This window comes from Aspergillus affinis (genome assembly GCF_023601865.1).
Source record: "Aspergillus affinis strain CMG 70 chromosome Unknown NODE_99_length_137546_cov_86_507649, whole genome shotgun sequence".
Taxonomy (NCBI): Eukaryota; Fungi; Ascomycota; class Eurotiomycetes; order Eurotiales; family Aspergillaceae; genus Aspergillus; species Aspergillus affinis.
The window spans coordinates 76735-94144 of record NW_026515880.1 but is presented as its reverse complement, the minus strand read 5'-3'; the positions used below and the strand labels follow the sequence as shown (position 1 = coordinate 94144).

The 17410-nt window shown below is 51.8% G+C and overlaps 5 protein-coding genes across 5 annotated transcripts; all 5 read left to right on the top strand.

The window, feature by feature from the left end:
* Window positions 1-11: 11 nt before the first annotated feature.
* Window positions 12-1646, top strand: KD926_011599 (uncharacterized protein; the record flags this gene model as incomplete). Its single annotated transcript, XM_053103898.1, has 1 exon — window positions 12-1646. The coding sequence occupies one exon, from the start codon at window positions 12-14 to the stop codon at window positions 1644-1646; it is 1635 nt and encodes a 544-aa protein (XP_052952791.1).
* Window positions 1647-3801: 2155 nt separating this feature from the next.
* On the top strand, window positions 3802-6374 carry KD926_011598 (putative DNA helicase; the record flags this gene model as incomplete). Its single annotated transcript, XM_053103897.1, has 5 exons — window positions 3802-4361; window positions 4474-4506; window positions 4563-6001; window positions 6073-6133; window positions 6290-6374. 5 exons carry the CDS (start codon window positions 3802-3804, stop codon window positions 6372-6374), a joined length of 2178 nt encoding a protein of 725 aa, XP_052952790.1.
* Window positions 6375-9061: 2687 nt separating this feature from the next.
* KD926_011597 (uncharacterized protein) lies at window positions 9062-10723 on the top strand (the record flags this gene model as incomplete). Its single annotated transcript, XM_053103896.1, has 1 exon — window positions 9062-10723. One exon carries the CDS (start codon window positions 9062-9064, stop codon window positions 10721-10723), a length of 1662 nt encoding a protein of 553 aa, XP_052952789.1.
* A 2282-nt stretch (window positions 10724-13005) lies between these two features.
* Window positions 13006-14366, top strand: KD926_011596 (uncharacterized protein; the record flags this gene model as incomplete). The annotated part of the gene is made up of 5 exons (XM_053103895.1): window positions 13006-13213; window positions 13259-13278; window positions 13411-13431; window positions 13494-13882; window positions 13964-14366. The coding sequence occupies 5 exons, from the start codon at window positions 13006-13008 to the stop codon at window positions 14364-14366; spliced, it is 1041 nt and encodes a 346-aa protein (XP_052952788.1).
* A 2386-nt stretch (window positions 14367-16752) lies between these two features.
* Window positions 16753-17307, top strand: KD926_011595 (putative Cu-dependent DNA-binding protein; the record flags this gene model as incomplete). The annotated part of the gene is made up of 1 exon (XM_053103893.1): window positions 16753-17307. The coding sequence occupies one exon, from the start codon at window positions 16753-16755 to the stop codon at window positions 17305-17307; it is 555 nt and encodes a 184-aa protein (XP_052952787.1).
* Window positions 17308-17410: the final 103 nt, after the last annotated feature.

Sequence of the window (17410 nt, the reverse complement as noted above, 5' to 3'; positions counted from 1 at the left end):
CCAGACCATTCATGGACTACCTCGATGACGAGGAAGCGCCCTTCTCTCCGTTCTTCCGAGAGTTGGAAGGGCTGCTCCAGGACTACGGCGATTTCGAAGAATGGGAGCCTCCTGTCGAGAATCCGGACTCTGAGATTTGGGTCCAAATAGCCTCCCCTCCCAGACCCAGCCTTACCCTCCTGGATCTCCCCGAAAACGTCCTGATCAAGATCCTTCAGTATGCTGGACTATTGAGGCATTGCGTGGTCGACGTCAGTTTCGAAAAGTATCGCACAAAACGATCCAGCGCAGAAGACTGCAGTCATAGCCCCATGCGCCAAACTCGTGGTCTTTGGACCACTACTGTTGAAGGTCTCTGCAACCACCCAGGTCTGCCTTTAGGACTGCTTGGGGCATCTCACAGCATGCGTGACGCATTGAGTTCTCTCTTTTTCAAACATAACAGGTTTACTGCCTTTCTCCCCACGAAAGCGGATTTCAAAACCTTTCGCGCGGCAACGGCGTGGGGTATCGAGAGCCTGACATCTCTGCATTTGGACCTTGGGCCTAGAGAAAACCGCAATTTGAAACTTGGCGGGGTGGGAGCGCACCGCACAGCATTCTGGGTCTGGGTGGAGTTCTGTGAGCTCGCTCGCGAGAGAATGACCGGGCTTCGGAATTTCAGTATGAGATGTCGGGTCAAGGAGGTTGATGTGGCCCGTCGGCTCATTTGCCAAACAGAGCCTTTTCCAAAGCTCTCGCGCTGTGCCATCCATTTCAGCACCGTGCAGGACGACGAGATCAGGCCCATACTCAAGAGGGCTGTGTGGAGATTGACCGGCAACCTGGAAGCGGCTCGGCCTGCGTTTCCATTCCACCGTCTTCCTAAAGAGGTGCAGTACATGATCCTCGAATATGTCCTGATTGATCGCTCCGATCCCTACATCCCCGCGGCGGAGTGGTCAAGCGGAGTTATCACCCTTCAAGAGCGCAAGCGCCCACGAATCCCCGTTTATCCTCTTACCTGCTGCGGGACCTGCTCGCCTATGCAACAAACAATGTGCTTCTGCCATGCGCGTCAGACGTCATACTCGTCAACTTGTAGCTGCTTCACCTCTCCTTTGCCCTACTTCCTTGCCAGCAGAGGCTTCTACCATGACGCAAGTCGCATCTTTTACTCCAAAAATGTGTTCGCATTTGTGGAGGAAGACCCAGAATTCATGATGCGTTTCTTCCACACTATCTCTGATTCAACATTCAGACTCATTCGCCACCTGACATTCAAATTCCCGGCGCTGCATCGCGGCCGGCTCAAAGGCGGACATCGGCCCGAAGAATCCTTGCTCGCTTCCTGGGGCGTTCTGCGTCGCTTTATCCGCGAACATTTCTCCATTCCCTACCTCTCGATCACTATCATTGATCTCGGTACGAAGACTGGTGACCTTAGCATAGTGCAGAGCCGCAATCGCTATTTGCGGAAGCTGGTCAAGGCCTTTGAAGATGTTCGACCGTTGCGCGATTTCCGCGTATTTTTGGCCGACGATAGTATATTCGAGATGCAGGCTGAGTTTGCCGTGTTGGGGCCCCTTGCCCATAGGCGCGAGAAGGCAAGCAGCTTGCCATTCATTGGCCGGAGACATTATCGGACTCAGGCGGCATTTCGCTAGACGGGGGGTTGGTTGATGTGCAAATGGGAGGGAATATGTCTTTTCTTTTCTTTCCTCTCTCTCATTCTCTTATCTTTTCTTCAAATTTTAGCCTGGCGTTCGGCATTTACCACTGCCTTACTTTCTGTAATTAATTAATCAATCAATTAATCAAAATGAGACGTAGCCAGCTCCTATCGTTCCTCTCTACCGTCGTCCTCGTTTAGATCAAGTCCCTCTAAGAGAGTGCTGGGTTACGGAGCCTCCTCATCTTCTTCGTCACCAAACGTGGCGACGCAGAACTGCTGAAGGAGGCCTGCTCGTTGCATAAAGTTGGCGACGTAGCGAACCGCCTGCGGGTGGGTCATGACTGCATCGTAGTCCTGGGTACGCCCACGCAGTCCCTCGATAGAGTCGGTATTCCATCATTATCCTCCGACTACCAACGTGCAGCAAGCAGCTTTGCTTTCGTCGTCAAGTCTTCAACTAGGCAAATGCTGGCTGGCGAGCTGATGTCTAAATGCGAGGGACTGTGTCTTTTCTTCAGTTCTTGGCGGGGCGTTGGGCATCTATGTACTGCTTCCTTTTATTTTGTTCACATGCATTCATGACGAACTTTATTCCTATACTCGATGTCTTGTCGCCTCTGGTGGACTGTCTTGAGACTTTGGATGAATCTCAGATTTGAACTCTTGGAAGTAGATGTACCAGCTGAGTTGTTCAAACTGGGACGAAGGAAGTTTCGGTTCGTAGTTGTTGGATCCATAATTCTTATCCGAAGGTTGGGATTCACCTGAGGACGGCCCCTCTTCTATACAGACATTGGGGTGAGGTTTGATTGAGGAATGCTCAGTATTAAGTGATACTAGAAATATGATCCCAAGCTCAGATACCAAAGTGCACGAATATAGTTGTCAGACAAGAGTTGTCTTGGATAGTTGAAGAAGTAGGTAGAATAAAGGACTGTCCCTGTAAGTCATCTCACCTACTTGAAGAGTGTGATGGATAGGTCCTTCAGTTGGTAGGGGATAAGAGCAGCGCTAGGTAACCATACTGTAGACTGGTTATTCACTGAGAGCCATCCAAACCAATTGGCCGCTGGAAGTGGGCGGCGAGGGACGGAAAGATGTGAAAGTAGGACAGAAGAACATAAAGAATAAACCAGAGCCAAAGAATCTCAGTGCTTATGCCTATGCCTAGCTCAACCACGCATATGACCCTTCCCCGAAAGCAATTGTTTCATCCTCATCCACGTCTCCTCGAGACTCGAGGCCAGACTGTCCGGAGGCTAGGTCAGACACTGCATGGAAGGCAGCTAAAAAGCCATTATTTGTCACTATTCTATACCGTTCTCTAGCGATCCAATATCACACGGGGCTAGTATGACCCTATGGATTAGGGCGCGTTTATAGACTAGTTAGTTAACTAATAGCGACGAAATTACGGGTGGCTGGGTAGCCCAGTGGCCTCTATCCCGGTGACCCCGAAGAAACGTCCAAAATCGATTCCGTTTCTACGTTTATAACAAAGGGTCATGGGTAAATCCCGCGGTTGCCTCTCCTATAATTTCTCCATCACAATCAATGAACCCTTGGCTGGTAGGAGCCTTGATGGGCGACCATTCGATGTGGTTGCCCGGCAGGCCAGCGCCAGGCATGGGTGTCAGCCGTAGCAGAAAGATGCTAGGATTAATCGACCTGTGGTGGTGATGGCAGCGATGATTTTCGTATACCCCTATGGACTATGAAGTATTTTGAATGCGCGCGGGTCCCTGTCTATTTTGGCTCCCATTTATTGTAGGGCTACACGAGAGTCACTAGAAAATAGATACAGGCAGTATTTTATCATATGGGAACCCCCAAGAGATCATAATTTAATATAAAGCATAGGTATAGTTACAAGCCTCTTGTAGTTATAGACCATGGCTAAGCCAACGTCATCATCTAGCCTAGGCGGAGATAATGAACTCCTTAACCCCGGAGAAGCTTTAGCGCTGCAGCTCTTCTCTCTTCTCCCCGCCTTTTCTTTCTGCAGCCAACATACACACCTGACAGACACAACATCATCAACAATCCCACTCAGCTTACGATATCTCGGCTATTTTCCCATTCCCTCAATCTGCAACTACAACCACCGGATCACATTAACTGATCAACCGCCCCAACTGGCCTGCAGAATGCCACCCCCAAACCCAAACCCGACCCCCATCCCGATCCCCGCCTTCGCCCTCACCCAACAATCCCTCCTGTTAGACGAACACAACGTCGAAATCTCCTCCTCCTCGCTCGCCACCACCGCCGCTTCCGTGTCTCCGTCTACGCGCCGAACCTTACAAGCAACTGGCTACGCGCTGACGGGACTTCTCCTCTCGCAATGTCGCATTGGAACGGGCGGGCGCATGGTCGGCGAGTTCGGTGCTGACGCGGCGATTACGCAGAAGGGGGGTGATGGTGACAAGGGAGATGGCGGGGAGCCGAAGTTAGGAGCGCATGGGATTAGGGTGGGGGATGTGGTGAGGGTTAATGAGATTGGGTCGGGGCCTACAGGTGGGAAGAAAGGGGGAGGAGGAGCAGGGAAGGATAAAGCGGCGGGGAAGGAGAAAGGAGCACCGGAAGGTGTGGTGACGAGAGTTGGGGAGAGGAGTATTTGGGTTGCGTTTGGGCAGGTGGGGGGTGGGGGACGGTCGAAGGAGGATGATGAGGCGATTGAGGAGCTGTGGGGAAAGAAGCTTTGGTTGTATGTTTTCTCCCTCACTTTCCTGTGTCCTATGTTTGCTGCTTGGGCTGGTCGACGGTCGAGTTGGGTGTCTCGGATAGATGCTGGGCTGAGGTGGGCTAACGGGTTGCAGCATCAAACTTGCAAATGATGTGACACATCGACGGTAGGTGGCTGCCATCTCTCTTCTGAAATCTGCTGGATTTGGCTAACTCGACGTAGGATGAAGATGACGATGGAGAAGATGGCCAAAATGACAGAATCCGACCATACGCATTTCATGCGAGTTGCCTTTGGGCATGCGACGCCGCTGCAGCCCGACTACGAAGCTATTGGGCCCGTAGACTTCCTCGACCCAACTTTGAACGATTCACAAAAAGAAGCCATCCGGTTCGGTCTGGCTTCCCGAGACATCGCGCTGATCCACGGCCCGCCGGGGACCGGAAAGACGCATACGCTGATCGAACTGATTCTCCAAATGGTCCAGCGGAAGCTCCGCGTGCTGGTGTGCGGACCGTCGAATATATCGGTGGATAATATTGTGGAACGGTTGGCACCCAAGAAAGTGCCTGTGGTGCGCATCGGCCATCCAGCGCGTTTGCTACCGTCGGTTCTGGATCACTCGCTGGAGGTCCTGACCCATACATCGGACGCAGGCTCCATCGTGCGCGATGTCCGTAAGGATATTGACCAGAAGGTGGCCAGTATCCGGAAGACGCGGTTCGGCCGGGAAAAGCGGCAAATTTTTCAAGACCTCAAGGAACTACGGCGGGAGTTCCGCGACCGGGAGGCAAAGTGTGTGGACAACCTCGTGGGAGAGAGCAATGTGGTGCTGGCCACACTGCACGGGGCGGGCGGCCATCAGCTCAAGAACCAAAAATTCGACGTGGTGATCATCGACGAGGCGAGTCAGGCGCTGGAAGCGCAATGCTGGATCTCGCTGCTGTCCGCGTCCAAGGTGGTTCTCGCCGGTGATCATCTGCAGCTGCCCCCTACGGTGAAATCTACCCCCCAGAAGACCAAGACGCAAGGGGCCGCCGGGGAGGATCCGGCCGACAAGGACAAGGCGGGGATTGGCCGGGTTTCACTCGAGACCACCCTGTTTGACCGATTACTGTCGATGCATGGACCCGGCATCAAACGGATGCTCACGACGCAGTATCGCATGCACGAGTCGATCATGCGATTCCCGTCCGACGAGCTCTACGAATCAAAACTGATGGCTGGCGACGCGGTGAAAGCGAGACTATTAAAAGATCTGCCGTACGACGTGGAGGAAACCGACGACACCAAGGAACCCGTAGTCTTCTGGGACACGCAAGGCGGGGATTTCCCCGAGAAGGCAGAAGACAAGGAAGTAGGTCAGAAGGAAGCACTGCTCGGGGAGAGCAAAAGCAACGAGATGGAGGCCTTGGTGGTGGCCAAGCACGTGGATAATCTCGTGCAATCAGGGGTGAAAGCCGAGGACATCGCGGTGATCACGCCGTACAATGGCCAATTGTCGGTTCTGTCGCAGATGCTGCGGGAGAAATACCCCGGTTTGGAACTGGGAAGTGTCGACGGATTCCAGGGTCGCGAGAAGGAGGCCGTGGTGGTCAGCCTCGTTCGGAGCAACGAGGAGCACGAGGTCGGATTTTTAGGCGAGCGACGACGGCTGAACGGTATGTCCTCCCTGCATGGGTGGTCGGGATCTGATCCCACCTGATTCTAAACTAATCTGTATTTTGTGCAGTGGCTATGACCCGCCCGAAACGACATCTGTGTATCTGTGGTGATTCAGAGACCATCAGCAAGTGAGTACCCATTTCCTTTCCCCCTCCCCTCTTCCCTTCCAGGCTGAGGGTGCATGGGGAGACATCCCGCGTCTTTACGCATGGATCCACAGCCTCGGAAGGAGATACGAGGTGGGACGATGACGTGAATTGCTGAACTCATGATTTTCCCCACAGAGGCAGCGGCTTTCTCAAACGCTGGATGGGATTCTTAGAGGAACATGCGGATCTACGGTACCCGGACGCCGGCGAGTTACTATAACCAGAACTCCGTAACTATACCCATGCCATGAGTAAGGGCAGACGAAAGATTTAAGACAGACCTAATTTTGAGTCTGCGAAGTCCCGTTCCCACTCCCGAAGGAGGGAGGAGATAACTCGGCAAGTCAATCATAGACTTTAGACGATCACGGCAAAGATAGAACTCTCGTCGACCTGACACACAGACTAATTGAGTCCATTGGATTGACTATGGGGCAGAGCCGTGGCTCCATCACCCAAACGAGGAAGATCGGCGATTGCAGAGACAGAGAAGTAGAAGAGAACAATGGGTAGGACATGGAGAGGAAGGTCTTTTCGGAAATCCAAATCTGATACACGTCCTAGGTGGCATTCACTTTTCTCACCCTCGCACGGCCTGATAATTTGGGATGGGATTGCCTGCCCGGTGAGCGGTCCAAATAGGATACCGATCGTCAGGGTGTCTGCGGTGTAGGTCTGAGCGTTTGCAACCTTGCACCGAGGGATGCTTTCTGACATGCTACTGTATAGTGGAACTTGATGAGGCCGACGTGGTCGAAGGAATGGAACGACATCGAACGGTCCATGGGCATGCATGGTTGCATTGGCTTTGAACAACTCACGCGCGCATCGTGTAGACAGGAGACTAGACTGTGTAGAAGGATAGTCGATCCTTTAAAGCTGCAAGTCATGACGATGACGGTGATGCCGTTCCCCACCGAGTCGACATTCGAGACGCTTTCTCCTCAACTCTACGGTGTACTTTTCCGAAGGTAGACTGGGCGAGAGAGGGGGAAATATTAATAGAAAAACGATTGGCGGTTTCAGCAGCAACTAGCGAGGTTAGGTGGAGACCGAGACGACTCCTGACGTCAAGGACGGAGAAGAGTTTAGAGTAAAAAGGAAAATGTGCTCAGGTTGTGCTCATGTTTTATGCTCGTCGCGAGGATGTCTTTGGTCCATTGCTGACGGGATGCAAGGCAGGCACTTTTATTATGAGGATGATTCTAGCGGTGAGTGCATACGAACAGCCTCATCCCCAAGAGCCTCTCGTCCCCGTACTCCGTACTAATGGACTAACTCTTTAGTATGGGGCGCAAAACAAAGCACAGCGTAAGCAGGTCCATTTACTCCATACTCCGACTGCCTGTCTACGGTCCAGGATTCTGTCAGATGAAGCCGCATCGACGCACGCCCACCCAAAACCAAAAGGCCAAAAAGGCCAAAACCCAAATGCAGCTGCCATGTGGAGCAGGAGCCAAAAAATGGGGGCCACTTGGCGCGTCTCAGAATCTGCAAGCTTCGGCGCGGTCGAATCAGGAGGGCAGCTGCGCGGTCGCTGAAGCAAGATTTGGGGGTCGAACGCCTGGACAGGGAAGAACCATGTCCAATTTTAATTCATCCGGTCGATGACAGGCGGTCGCGTCTGACTGGAGGGTTCGGGGGCATCGTATGACGGGGATATTCATCCTGAGTGAGTTGTTCATCTTGTCTTTTCACTAACTGTGGTTCTCACTGTCTGTGAGAGTAACCGACCAACGGAGGATTCCAGTCGAAGGGACGAGGCAGAATCGATATGATATTCATTGCGTCAGTCGATCGGAAGGAAGATTTGGAATCATTCTGGAAGCAGAGATTCTTTGGGGGCCGAGCATCAGCCGGCAGTATTGATGATCTCGTCTGTTGAAGGCCAAGCCGGGTCTTCTAGAAGATCTGATTTATTGTGTAGATTGACTCGATTGATTGATTACGGAGGATTCGGATCTTGACTGCATGACGGCGACACCGACAGTCTTGCCTTTCTGAGACTGAAGAGCACAGAGGAGAACAGAGGACAAGGACAGAGGAAGAACCCCCTGAAACACGAAAGCCGCATGGACTCCCGGCCAGTCCGACCCACTTCGCCCGACTTCATCCTCTTTTCCTCTCTCTTTCTCTCTCTCTCCCTGTCCGGCTTCCTCTCTCTTCCTTCCTCCGATCCGGGAAACTAGTTTACTGACTCGACGCTCACTAGCTGCAGTAATCCCCGCCGACGGTTGGTCGCCATGTCTCGACTCCATGTTTGAAGCCCACTCATTGCCTTTCTGCTTGTTCCCGGTGGAGCTTCCCTCACTCTCTTAGACTCTGCCTCTCTCCCCCGTTCCCTGGATCTCTCCTCAGGCTCCGGTTTCACTTTGTTTTCGTTCATTCTTTTGGGTCTGTCCGCCGACAAACCATGTCCCTCGTTTGATCCTCTCTGTCTCTCTTTAATTATATGCCATGCTCGAGCTCTCTCGTCTGCTCATCGGCTACTAATCAGCCTTTCCTTCTTTTCGCTTACCTGCGAGCCTTCTCTCTTTCTCGGCCTTTTTCAACCTTTAAGCCAAGGTCAGCCACGTTTGTTGTCTTGTTTTATTTTGATTTTATTTTATTCTCTTGCAGGGATTTTTTTGGGGGTTTTTTTTTTTTTTTTGGCCAGGGGATTTCGCTGACTGGTCGAAGATATTTTTCCGATCGTTCGATTCGAGATAGATTGGATCAGAGGACAGCCTTACTATACGACGACAACCCGTCACTTGCTTTGTCCTCGTATATCTCGACCCACCCACCCCTCCCGATCGATTCCTTCCTCTCTTTCCTCTCGATCGCGCATACCAGTCGCTCTTTATTCCCTTAATTTACAATCTGATCTAATACCGCATGTGCCCGCTCTCTTGATCGATCGCCATCATGTCCGTCAGTCCCGGCTCCGTTCCCCGCCATGCCGAGATGGACGACACCGCTCTACCCCCCATGAGCACCAAGCAGCTGGTCACGGCCAGATCGCGTCGTCAACTTCGCGGATCCGAATCTTCTATCGTCATAAGCAATCGCGCTGCTGCCACGTTGGGATACGGCGCCGCAGATTCGTTCTCCGGCCTGATGGGCCGCGGCGGACCCGGCTCGCATCGGCGCACGGGGAGCACGTTACGGACGGTGATGAAGAAGATCTTCACTCGCAAGCGAGGCAGTCAACACGACGGGTTCGATTCCGATTACAACTTCAGCAGCGCCAACTCGTCACATCCGAGTCAGGTCAATGGGATGGCGGGCGATCCGTCCTACTCCATGCCCAATTCCTTAAATTCAAAACGCAGCGGCGGATTGGCGCAGAAGGAGATGGGCAACGGAGGTCCCATGACGCTGAACGATGCCCTAGCGAAATTGGAGATCCGGCCGCCGCGACAACGCCGAGCGACCCTGCCCAGTTTGATCTTCTCCGACGACGAGTCCCGCGATGCGCTGGATGACGTGGTCTCCGGTCTACCGGAGGGCAATCGCAGCCGTAAAAACTCCCTACACCCGAATCCCGACTCGCTGGACGATCGACGACGAAAACGCCGGTCGAGGAGCGCGGGACAACTGCGCAGCATGGCCCGGGACCATCGCATGTCGCCGATTCAGTGGAGACGGCGGAGCATCGAATCGTACGTTGGGTCGACGGCGTACACTCACGTGTCGGACAGCGAGATATCCATCCGGCCCCCGACGAGGGCTACAGTGACCAGCCTGCCAAAGCCGTCTACCGACCCCTCCATGTACGACGAGGTGACCGAAGCCGAAACCAACGTCCAAGTGGAAGCCGAAAGTATCGCGCCCAACGCGGGTACTCTAGTCAACGCCATGCAAGACAGCGAAAATGTGTCCATGGAACAGCGGCTAGCCACCCTGGAAATAAAACTGATCGATCTGGAGTTTGCCATTGCGCGCATGCAAACGAACCAGAGTAGTACATCCTCGCCCGCAGCGACTCCAGTCCCGGCGAAGAAACCCGAACCGACGACAGCCGACCGTCGACACAATCGCAAGAAATCCACGGCGCGTTCTCCCCCGGACACGTCCCACTCTAATCAGCAATCCGACCGCCCCGTCAGTACGGGTACAATCCGTCCTGGCACCATGAACACAACTAGCACCAGCGCAAATGTGCACCGCTCGCGAACGCTGCAGCCCCCATCCTCCACCTCCCTTAGCGACACCAACTCCATCTCCATCGAGCAATACAGCGCTCTGGTCATGCTGCTGCGTCGCGAACAGACCGCCCGACGGAACCTCGAGGGCGAAGTCTCGAGTCTCCGCGACGACATCAAACAGCTACAGTTCATGGCTCGGGAGTCTGTCGGCATCGGAACGATGTATCCCATCCGCAGCGCCGACTCGCAGGAATTTATGCGCATGAGACAGGCTGGTCGGTCAGCGACTACGTCGCCGGCTCGCACGGAGGACAAGTTCGGGTGTCCGTCGCCGTACGAGAGCGATTCCGAATGGGATCGGCCGGAAATACCGGCCAAAGATGAATTCTATAAACCGAGGTGGCAGAACCGGAGGGTTGAAGTTCCGGGGATGATCTAGCCTCATAGTACGGGAGATGTGATGTCTTTTATGCCATCTTCCATTCGCACTTCTTGACACTCCTTGACACTACCTTACCTGAGTTCCTCACCACTCCTTATGATGATCCTTCTTTCCCTCCTTACACACATACTTCTATCCTTCCTTCCATTCTTCCCTTCGCCTTTCTCCCCATTGAATCTTGAAATTTGACATTTCGACTTTCCACGAATTTTCTTTCTTTTTATCATTCTTCTTATTTGTCCTGTCTCATCCGCTCATGCACAGTCTTAGATTGATACCACTCCGCCACCACATCTGGAATTTTTTTGTCTATCTGTCTCTTCGCATGGCGACTGTGTTTACTGGTTATTGATGATTGGTTTTAATGACTTTTACTTCACCCTGGAGACCCGGACCTGCCTGGGCATTTGATTTTATCTTTTTGGTTGCTTTAATAGATATAGAGCTTTACTTTATTATATTATTTTTGCATATGAGCACTGGTTGCACTTCAATCTTCTTTCCCAATCTTTTTCGATTCCTAGGTGTGTTTAATCATCAGAGTTGATCAGGACTATGCACCAAATCTTTTTGGGGCTTTCCTGGCTGAGTATATCTTATTCACCGTCTTCATTTGAGCTTTGTAAAATGTCTGGCCTCTCTTAGACAGTTGTAAATCTTATGAAAAATATCCTTGAAGGTATTCTTGTGACCCCGAATGCCACGTCGTAGCTAGTGTTCCATCCCTCGTTGCAGTCATGGCCATGTCTGCGGTGCCAGATCTCTAAGCGTAGATCACACAGACGAACGATACGAGGCAGAGACAGTCCATGAACGTGCCGTAGATCATTTTGTCAGTGATCAGCTCCCGGGTAAACACTCCATCATTGACGATTCTAAAGAGAAGCAAAACAGTCTCCCCTGAGCCTCTTTTTAACTCCTACTTACATCAGTGCGTCAAAAGTGATTCACGCAAGCAACGCCTACGTTGCGAGTACCCTCCCAGAATACCACAAGAACATCATTCCCTGCAAGAACATACGTTGCCGAATCGCCGTGCTAGAGCCCGATATGGCCCTGAGGGTTCACAATTCATACATCATCAGAAAGCAGGACGGAGCGTTGTCCTACCTGATTCCTCGCCCGGATGGCAGTATCGTCGTAGGCGGGACATCGGCAAAGTCCCGACTGTTTCGAGATCAATGGTATAATACAGTCGATGATGGAAGTCTGATTGCGTATCATACTTTCCCTTAAACACATATTTGCAGCCATTCATAGTCTTATCAAAGGGCAAGGGGATCGCTTCATATGTTACGCGCACCCGATAAAAAGACAACATAAAGAGTGCAACTGAATCGCCATCTAAAGCTTTGTACTGCCCAGTTTCCCAAAACCCAGGATATCACCATCTATCTTCGTTCCATGCCGTTTCTGGTCTATGCGAGTTTGTGTCATTTTGAACAGGCGAGGAATGGCAGCCTCAAATGAAACGTCGTCGACAACCATCTTTGCCAATTCCTTCGCCGCCAGCCAGATAACTGGCATGCCGTGGCCATTGGACCCAGCAAGAATAAATTCACCACTTTTCCCAGGTACTTGACCAATATGTGGCCGGGAGTCGTATGAATAACCTATGATCCCCGTCCAGATCATGGCCACACTTGCAGGCACGCTCTGCCAACCGCGAAAAGTTCCCTGCATGAAATCGGTGTAGTAGTCCTTCGCGGCATCAAGGGAACAGTAATCTCCTAGTTACAAAAGGCCATGAGCAAGAATATGGAGTATATTATCAAGGACCGTACGCTCCTGTTATAAGATTGACATCAGTGTGACTACCTAAAAAAACAATAACTGCTAAAAATATCCATCTCAAAGGAATTTTAATCTTTAGTAAGACAAGCATTTGGGGAACGATCGCAGAATACTATGGAACGTTGTCCAGCCATCTACATTCCGATCCACGTGAAGAATGTTGGATGCCAGGTAGGGATGCCGGGCAGCGTAATCTGTAGAAGCTCTGGAAACTTGAGGGCCTATTCCGCTTATTTTCCTGACTCGAGTCGCACACGCGCTACATGAAGTCTTGCTGCCTCGTCATCGATCGTGAGCGGGCAGTTCCACAGAGCCTTCTACATTCCAAAATCCAGCATGTGGAACTACGGTATGCTGAGCTTCAGAGCCGCATTCCTGGTGCTTTCTCTAAGGGTAGCAGAACGTGCCAGAGCCCTCAGTTTATAGATTAGACTATGTGACTGCTACCCTGTCTCGATATCAAATACACACTCTCTCCCCATATTATGGCGTCCAGAAGTGCAAATGATAGCATCCTGCATAGTCCTGCCGCAACGCCCCCGCCAGGAGTACAACCCAACTTGGACAATCCGCCCAACCATGGGACTATTACTCGCGCTATCATCGTCACATTATGGATTGTCTGTTCGTCGTTGGTTCTAGCTCGCATGTATATCAAGAAACCGTTGATTCGGAAGGTCAGTCTGTCGGATTGTAAGTCGCCCTGACATTCCCTTTGACTGCCACTGACAGGGTTAGATGCGATCATTCTCGCATGGGTATGGGGTGTATATTCCCAGACAGTCTAGCTCATACTGACTCCCCAGGCGATCTTCATGTCCTATCTTTCCATCTGTTGGCTCTTCGTCGAAGAAGCCCCTGGAGTCGACCAGTGGAATCTAACACTCTAGGACTTTTCCGTATTGCTCTACGTGCGTCTTCCTTCTCGCCCTAGCGAATGTAGATATAGCTAAGACCGACCGTGCTTGCACAGTACATCCACATCGCGGCGATTACCTACGGCTGGTGCATGATGTTCATCAAAAGCTCCATTCTTCTCCAGATCATCGAAGTGTTTGTCCCGATCCGTCAGCCTAACTGGTTTTACGGCATCTGTCTGGCTCTGATTGTCGCGAATATGATCTTCTACATCACCGGTTTCTTCCTAGAGTTGTACTCCTGTCAACCCAGAGAACGAATCTGGACGCTGTGGATGGAAGAAGGCTCTTGCTTGGACATGATTCGGCTGGATCTGATCACTGCGTCTGTTAACTCGGCGTCGGATTTCATCATGCTGATCTTGCCGCAGCTGCGTATCTGGAGACTTCATATGTCGTGGCTGGAGAAGGTGAATGTTTCGGCGGTGTTTTTTGTTGGGATCTTGTATGTTCTCCCTTTCCTTTGACTAATCTTAACAGACAAAATATCGGGATTGACCTTTTTTGTGTACTAAATGGTTCCCAGGGCCTGTACAGCATCCATCCTCCGTCTCTTCTACGGCATCCAATACGCCGACAGCAATAATGTCTCCTATTATTGGTTCACCTCTGGGCTATGTTCCATGATCGAGTTGGCTGCTGGCATCATCGTCGCGCGTCTGCCATCCATGCCAAGACTTTTTCAGAAAAAGGGTCTGAGTCAAGGCTTATCGCGCATCAGGCTCTTGCTGCATGGTGTCTTTTTGTTTTTCTCTAAGCTGGACATGCGCCCGCGCTTTCATTCTATATTTTCTTCGCCAGGGAGATTAATGCGAAAACGAAAGGTCCGGACAGAGAGTGTGAAGAGTCAGGCAAGCCAGACGTGCCAGAGGATTGCTGAGTCGGATCAGGAGCTCCCGCCAGTGTCTGTATCGAGGGAAGAGAGGTGAGGTGCAGTGGTTTGTTGAGGACTTCAGATTGGGTTATGTTGAGATTGAATCAGTGGTTTGATCTTAGCGCTGGAAGTAGGGCTAAAGAAATCTAAGATTTGGAATCGAAAATGAAGGACTAATGTATCAAGGGTATTAATTCTCCGCCCTTATTCCATGGGATATTCGATTAGTGGGACTCAAACTACGCCGTACATCTAGCTAGACCCTACTTAGATTTCATCCTAACCCAGGCAGCAACATACCTACGGGTGCTGTGCAACCGTACCTAAATTCAAGCCAACTCAAGCCGATAAGACATGATTAAGTTCAGAGCTTGCATGGACAGGGGCAGACACAGGGGCAATCAACTCAAGTAACCCGTGACGCACCACGAACCACGAACCAGGAAGGACCAAGGGAACGGAGCAAGGGACAAGACCCAAAAACCAGGTCCAGGAGGCAAACCAAGCCCGACACGTCACGTCATTCCATACCAAGCTCAGCCAAGCTTCTTGGTGAGGAGCTTGGCTTTAGGGTAAAGTTCGCTGATGGTCGGGAGGCATGTGGCGCGGTATGCAGAAACATACCGAGTTTATGTGCCGCCTTAACTAATTTGGGGATTTTCGTTGGGTGAAAGGGGGATTGAAACCGTGGGTCGGATGATCGGGTTGTTTTGCTCTGATCGGACTCATGATTCAGTTCTTTGGATGGGTTGATAACTACCTAGGCATCGATGGTAGGCAGGCATTAGTAGGAATAGTTGCAAATCATGCTCTGTAATGACCAGGGGCCGAACCGGGCGATCGGGATGGTCTTCTTTCTATCCATGTCTCCCTAGGGCTGCTTGGTCCAGGATCAGTGGTCTTGAAGATGATGTATTGGTTGTCGATCTCTATCGGTCTGTCAGTTTATTGTCAACCATTGATTCCCAAAGGAAGAAAAGACAGGAACAAGATTGATTCCACAATGAATCATACCTCTCCAAAAGGTTCCACAGCTCCATCTCGCGTGTCTGCCTATTCCCATAACCCAGGGTTAATCAAGCATGGTAGCACGAACACAGGAACCGGGACCGACTAGACTGACCAGACCGACCGGACCAGGAGCAGAGGAATTGCGCGTCAACCAGAGCGTTCGAACGGCGACCTTCTTTTTAAGAAAAAATAAACTCATCGTGGGTCCGTCGATCGCGATTCCTCACTGTCACTGGTCAAGGCCCGACGGAACCATCGAAAGCTGGTCGACACAAAAACGATGTCGCAGAGCCATGGACAGCGATGATGCTGGGGGCAAATGAAGTGGCAGATGATGGTCAGCTAAGATGACTGATTGAATTCTCCGAGTGCTGGTCTGGTCTAACTTGACATCATGGCCACATGAAAAGGACTGGAAATTGAAAATCCCGCATTTTGCGATCTGGCTATGCACAGCCACGAGAGGGCGCGCGGGAGTTAGTGAGCTGCTTATTGCTTAGCTTCAGGGTATTTTGGAGGGGAAGCGTTCAGCTTTCATTTTGTTATTTTCTGTGCGGTGGTTTAGTCTGGTGTTTTGTGTTCAGTTCTCCCGGGAATGAGCAGGGCAATAACATGACCCTACTTAGAGGATGCGAACAAGAAAAGAAATCCCCCCCAAAAAAGCAAGGAAAAGGAAAGGAAGAAAAAACAGATAAGCTCACCGCCTCAGCCACAGGTTGGCCTAAGCTCCCTTCATTCCCTCTTCTCCTTCCTCTTTCTCACTCTGGTTACTCCGTCAGTCGATCTCACTCAGGGACGAGGATCCACCCCCGGACTAGTAGGCAGCCATTTACTCCCAATCTATGAGGCATTTGCCATCCATCTCCTCCCTTAGTCTCGCTTAATTTCAAACCGTCCTGAAGAAAAAAAAAATGTAACCGAGGGAAAATGCCGCATGGAAAGTGAAAGCCACTGACCTCGTCCCGTGTGGCGGTGCCTCGTACCTCCTCGAGTATAAATCCTGCTCTCCCTCGATCCTGTTCGTGCATCTTATTTCCTCGTTATCCTGTCGCGACAAGGTATGCTCATCGACGGCGAAAAGTGGGCTTGCGAAGCGTGTGTCCGCGGCCACCGTGTGACAACGTGTAAACATCATGGTCGGCATCCCTTGTTTCGTTGGCCTCCTCTTCTGCCCTCAGGATCTCACTAACCATCTCCCATCCACAGATCGATCATTAGTCCGCATCAACAGAAAAGGCCGTCCCTTCTCGACCTGCTCTGTCTGTCATCACACTCCCTGCCCGACTCCCGACGAGCACACCAAGCTCCGTCGCGAGTCCGAGGCCAAATCTTCTTCAAAAGTAGATGTGCACCACCGCATCCTCCTGCATCTCCTGCCCGCCCGATAAGAACCTCCATACATACACTGTTTGAAAACCATTGTTGTGCTGATGATGGCTTTCTTTGTGTCCTTTTTTCCCGATCCCCAGATCAGTAGAGTTCCGGGCAGACGGCCCTCTTCTACTCGTGCTCCCGCCGCCTTTATCCCCATTGCGCCGCGTCCGGCTCCCTCGTCGGTGTCGTCGGTGTCATCTGCTTCCTCGTCCTTGGTGCCGGAGTCTGGCGCGCTTCCAGGCCAGAGGTCGAATTCCGTTCCGGGTCTCAAGTTGGAGGATCTACAGTACTCCCAACAGGTTGATCCAGCCTTGAGAGATGTGCCGATGACGACCGCCATGGGTGGTGGTGGTGCTTCTCTCGCTCCCTCGGACTCCTATGTCCCTCTCTCCTGCGCGTCGCTTGCGTCCTCTCCGCTCGGCTCGCTCGCCGAAACTCCCCTGTCCGTCTCGATGTCCATGTCGATGTCGATGTCCATGCCGATGTCGATGGCCAGCGGCGCCTGGGCCACAGATGCCACTCCGGCGTATGGGGATGTCAGCCCGTTCACGCTGGAGGATATGGATGTTGACGTGATAGGCGATTGGACTTGGTTGTCGCAAACGGTATGACATTTGTGGGAGAGGGGAGATGGTAGCAGGTATTGGGCTTTGCGCCTTATATGAATGATGAATTATGATTTATGCGGTGGCTGTCGGTGCTTGCTTTTTGGTT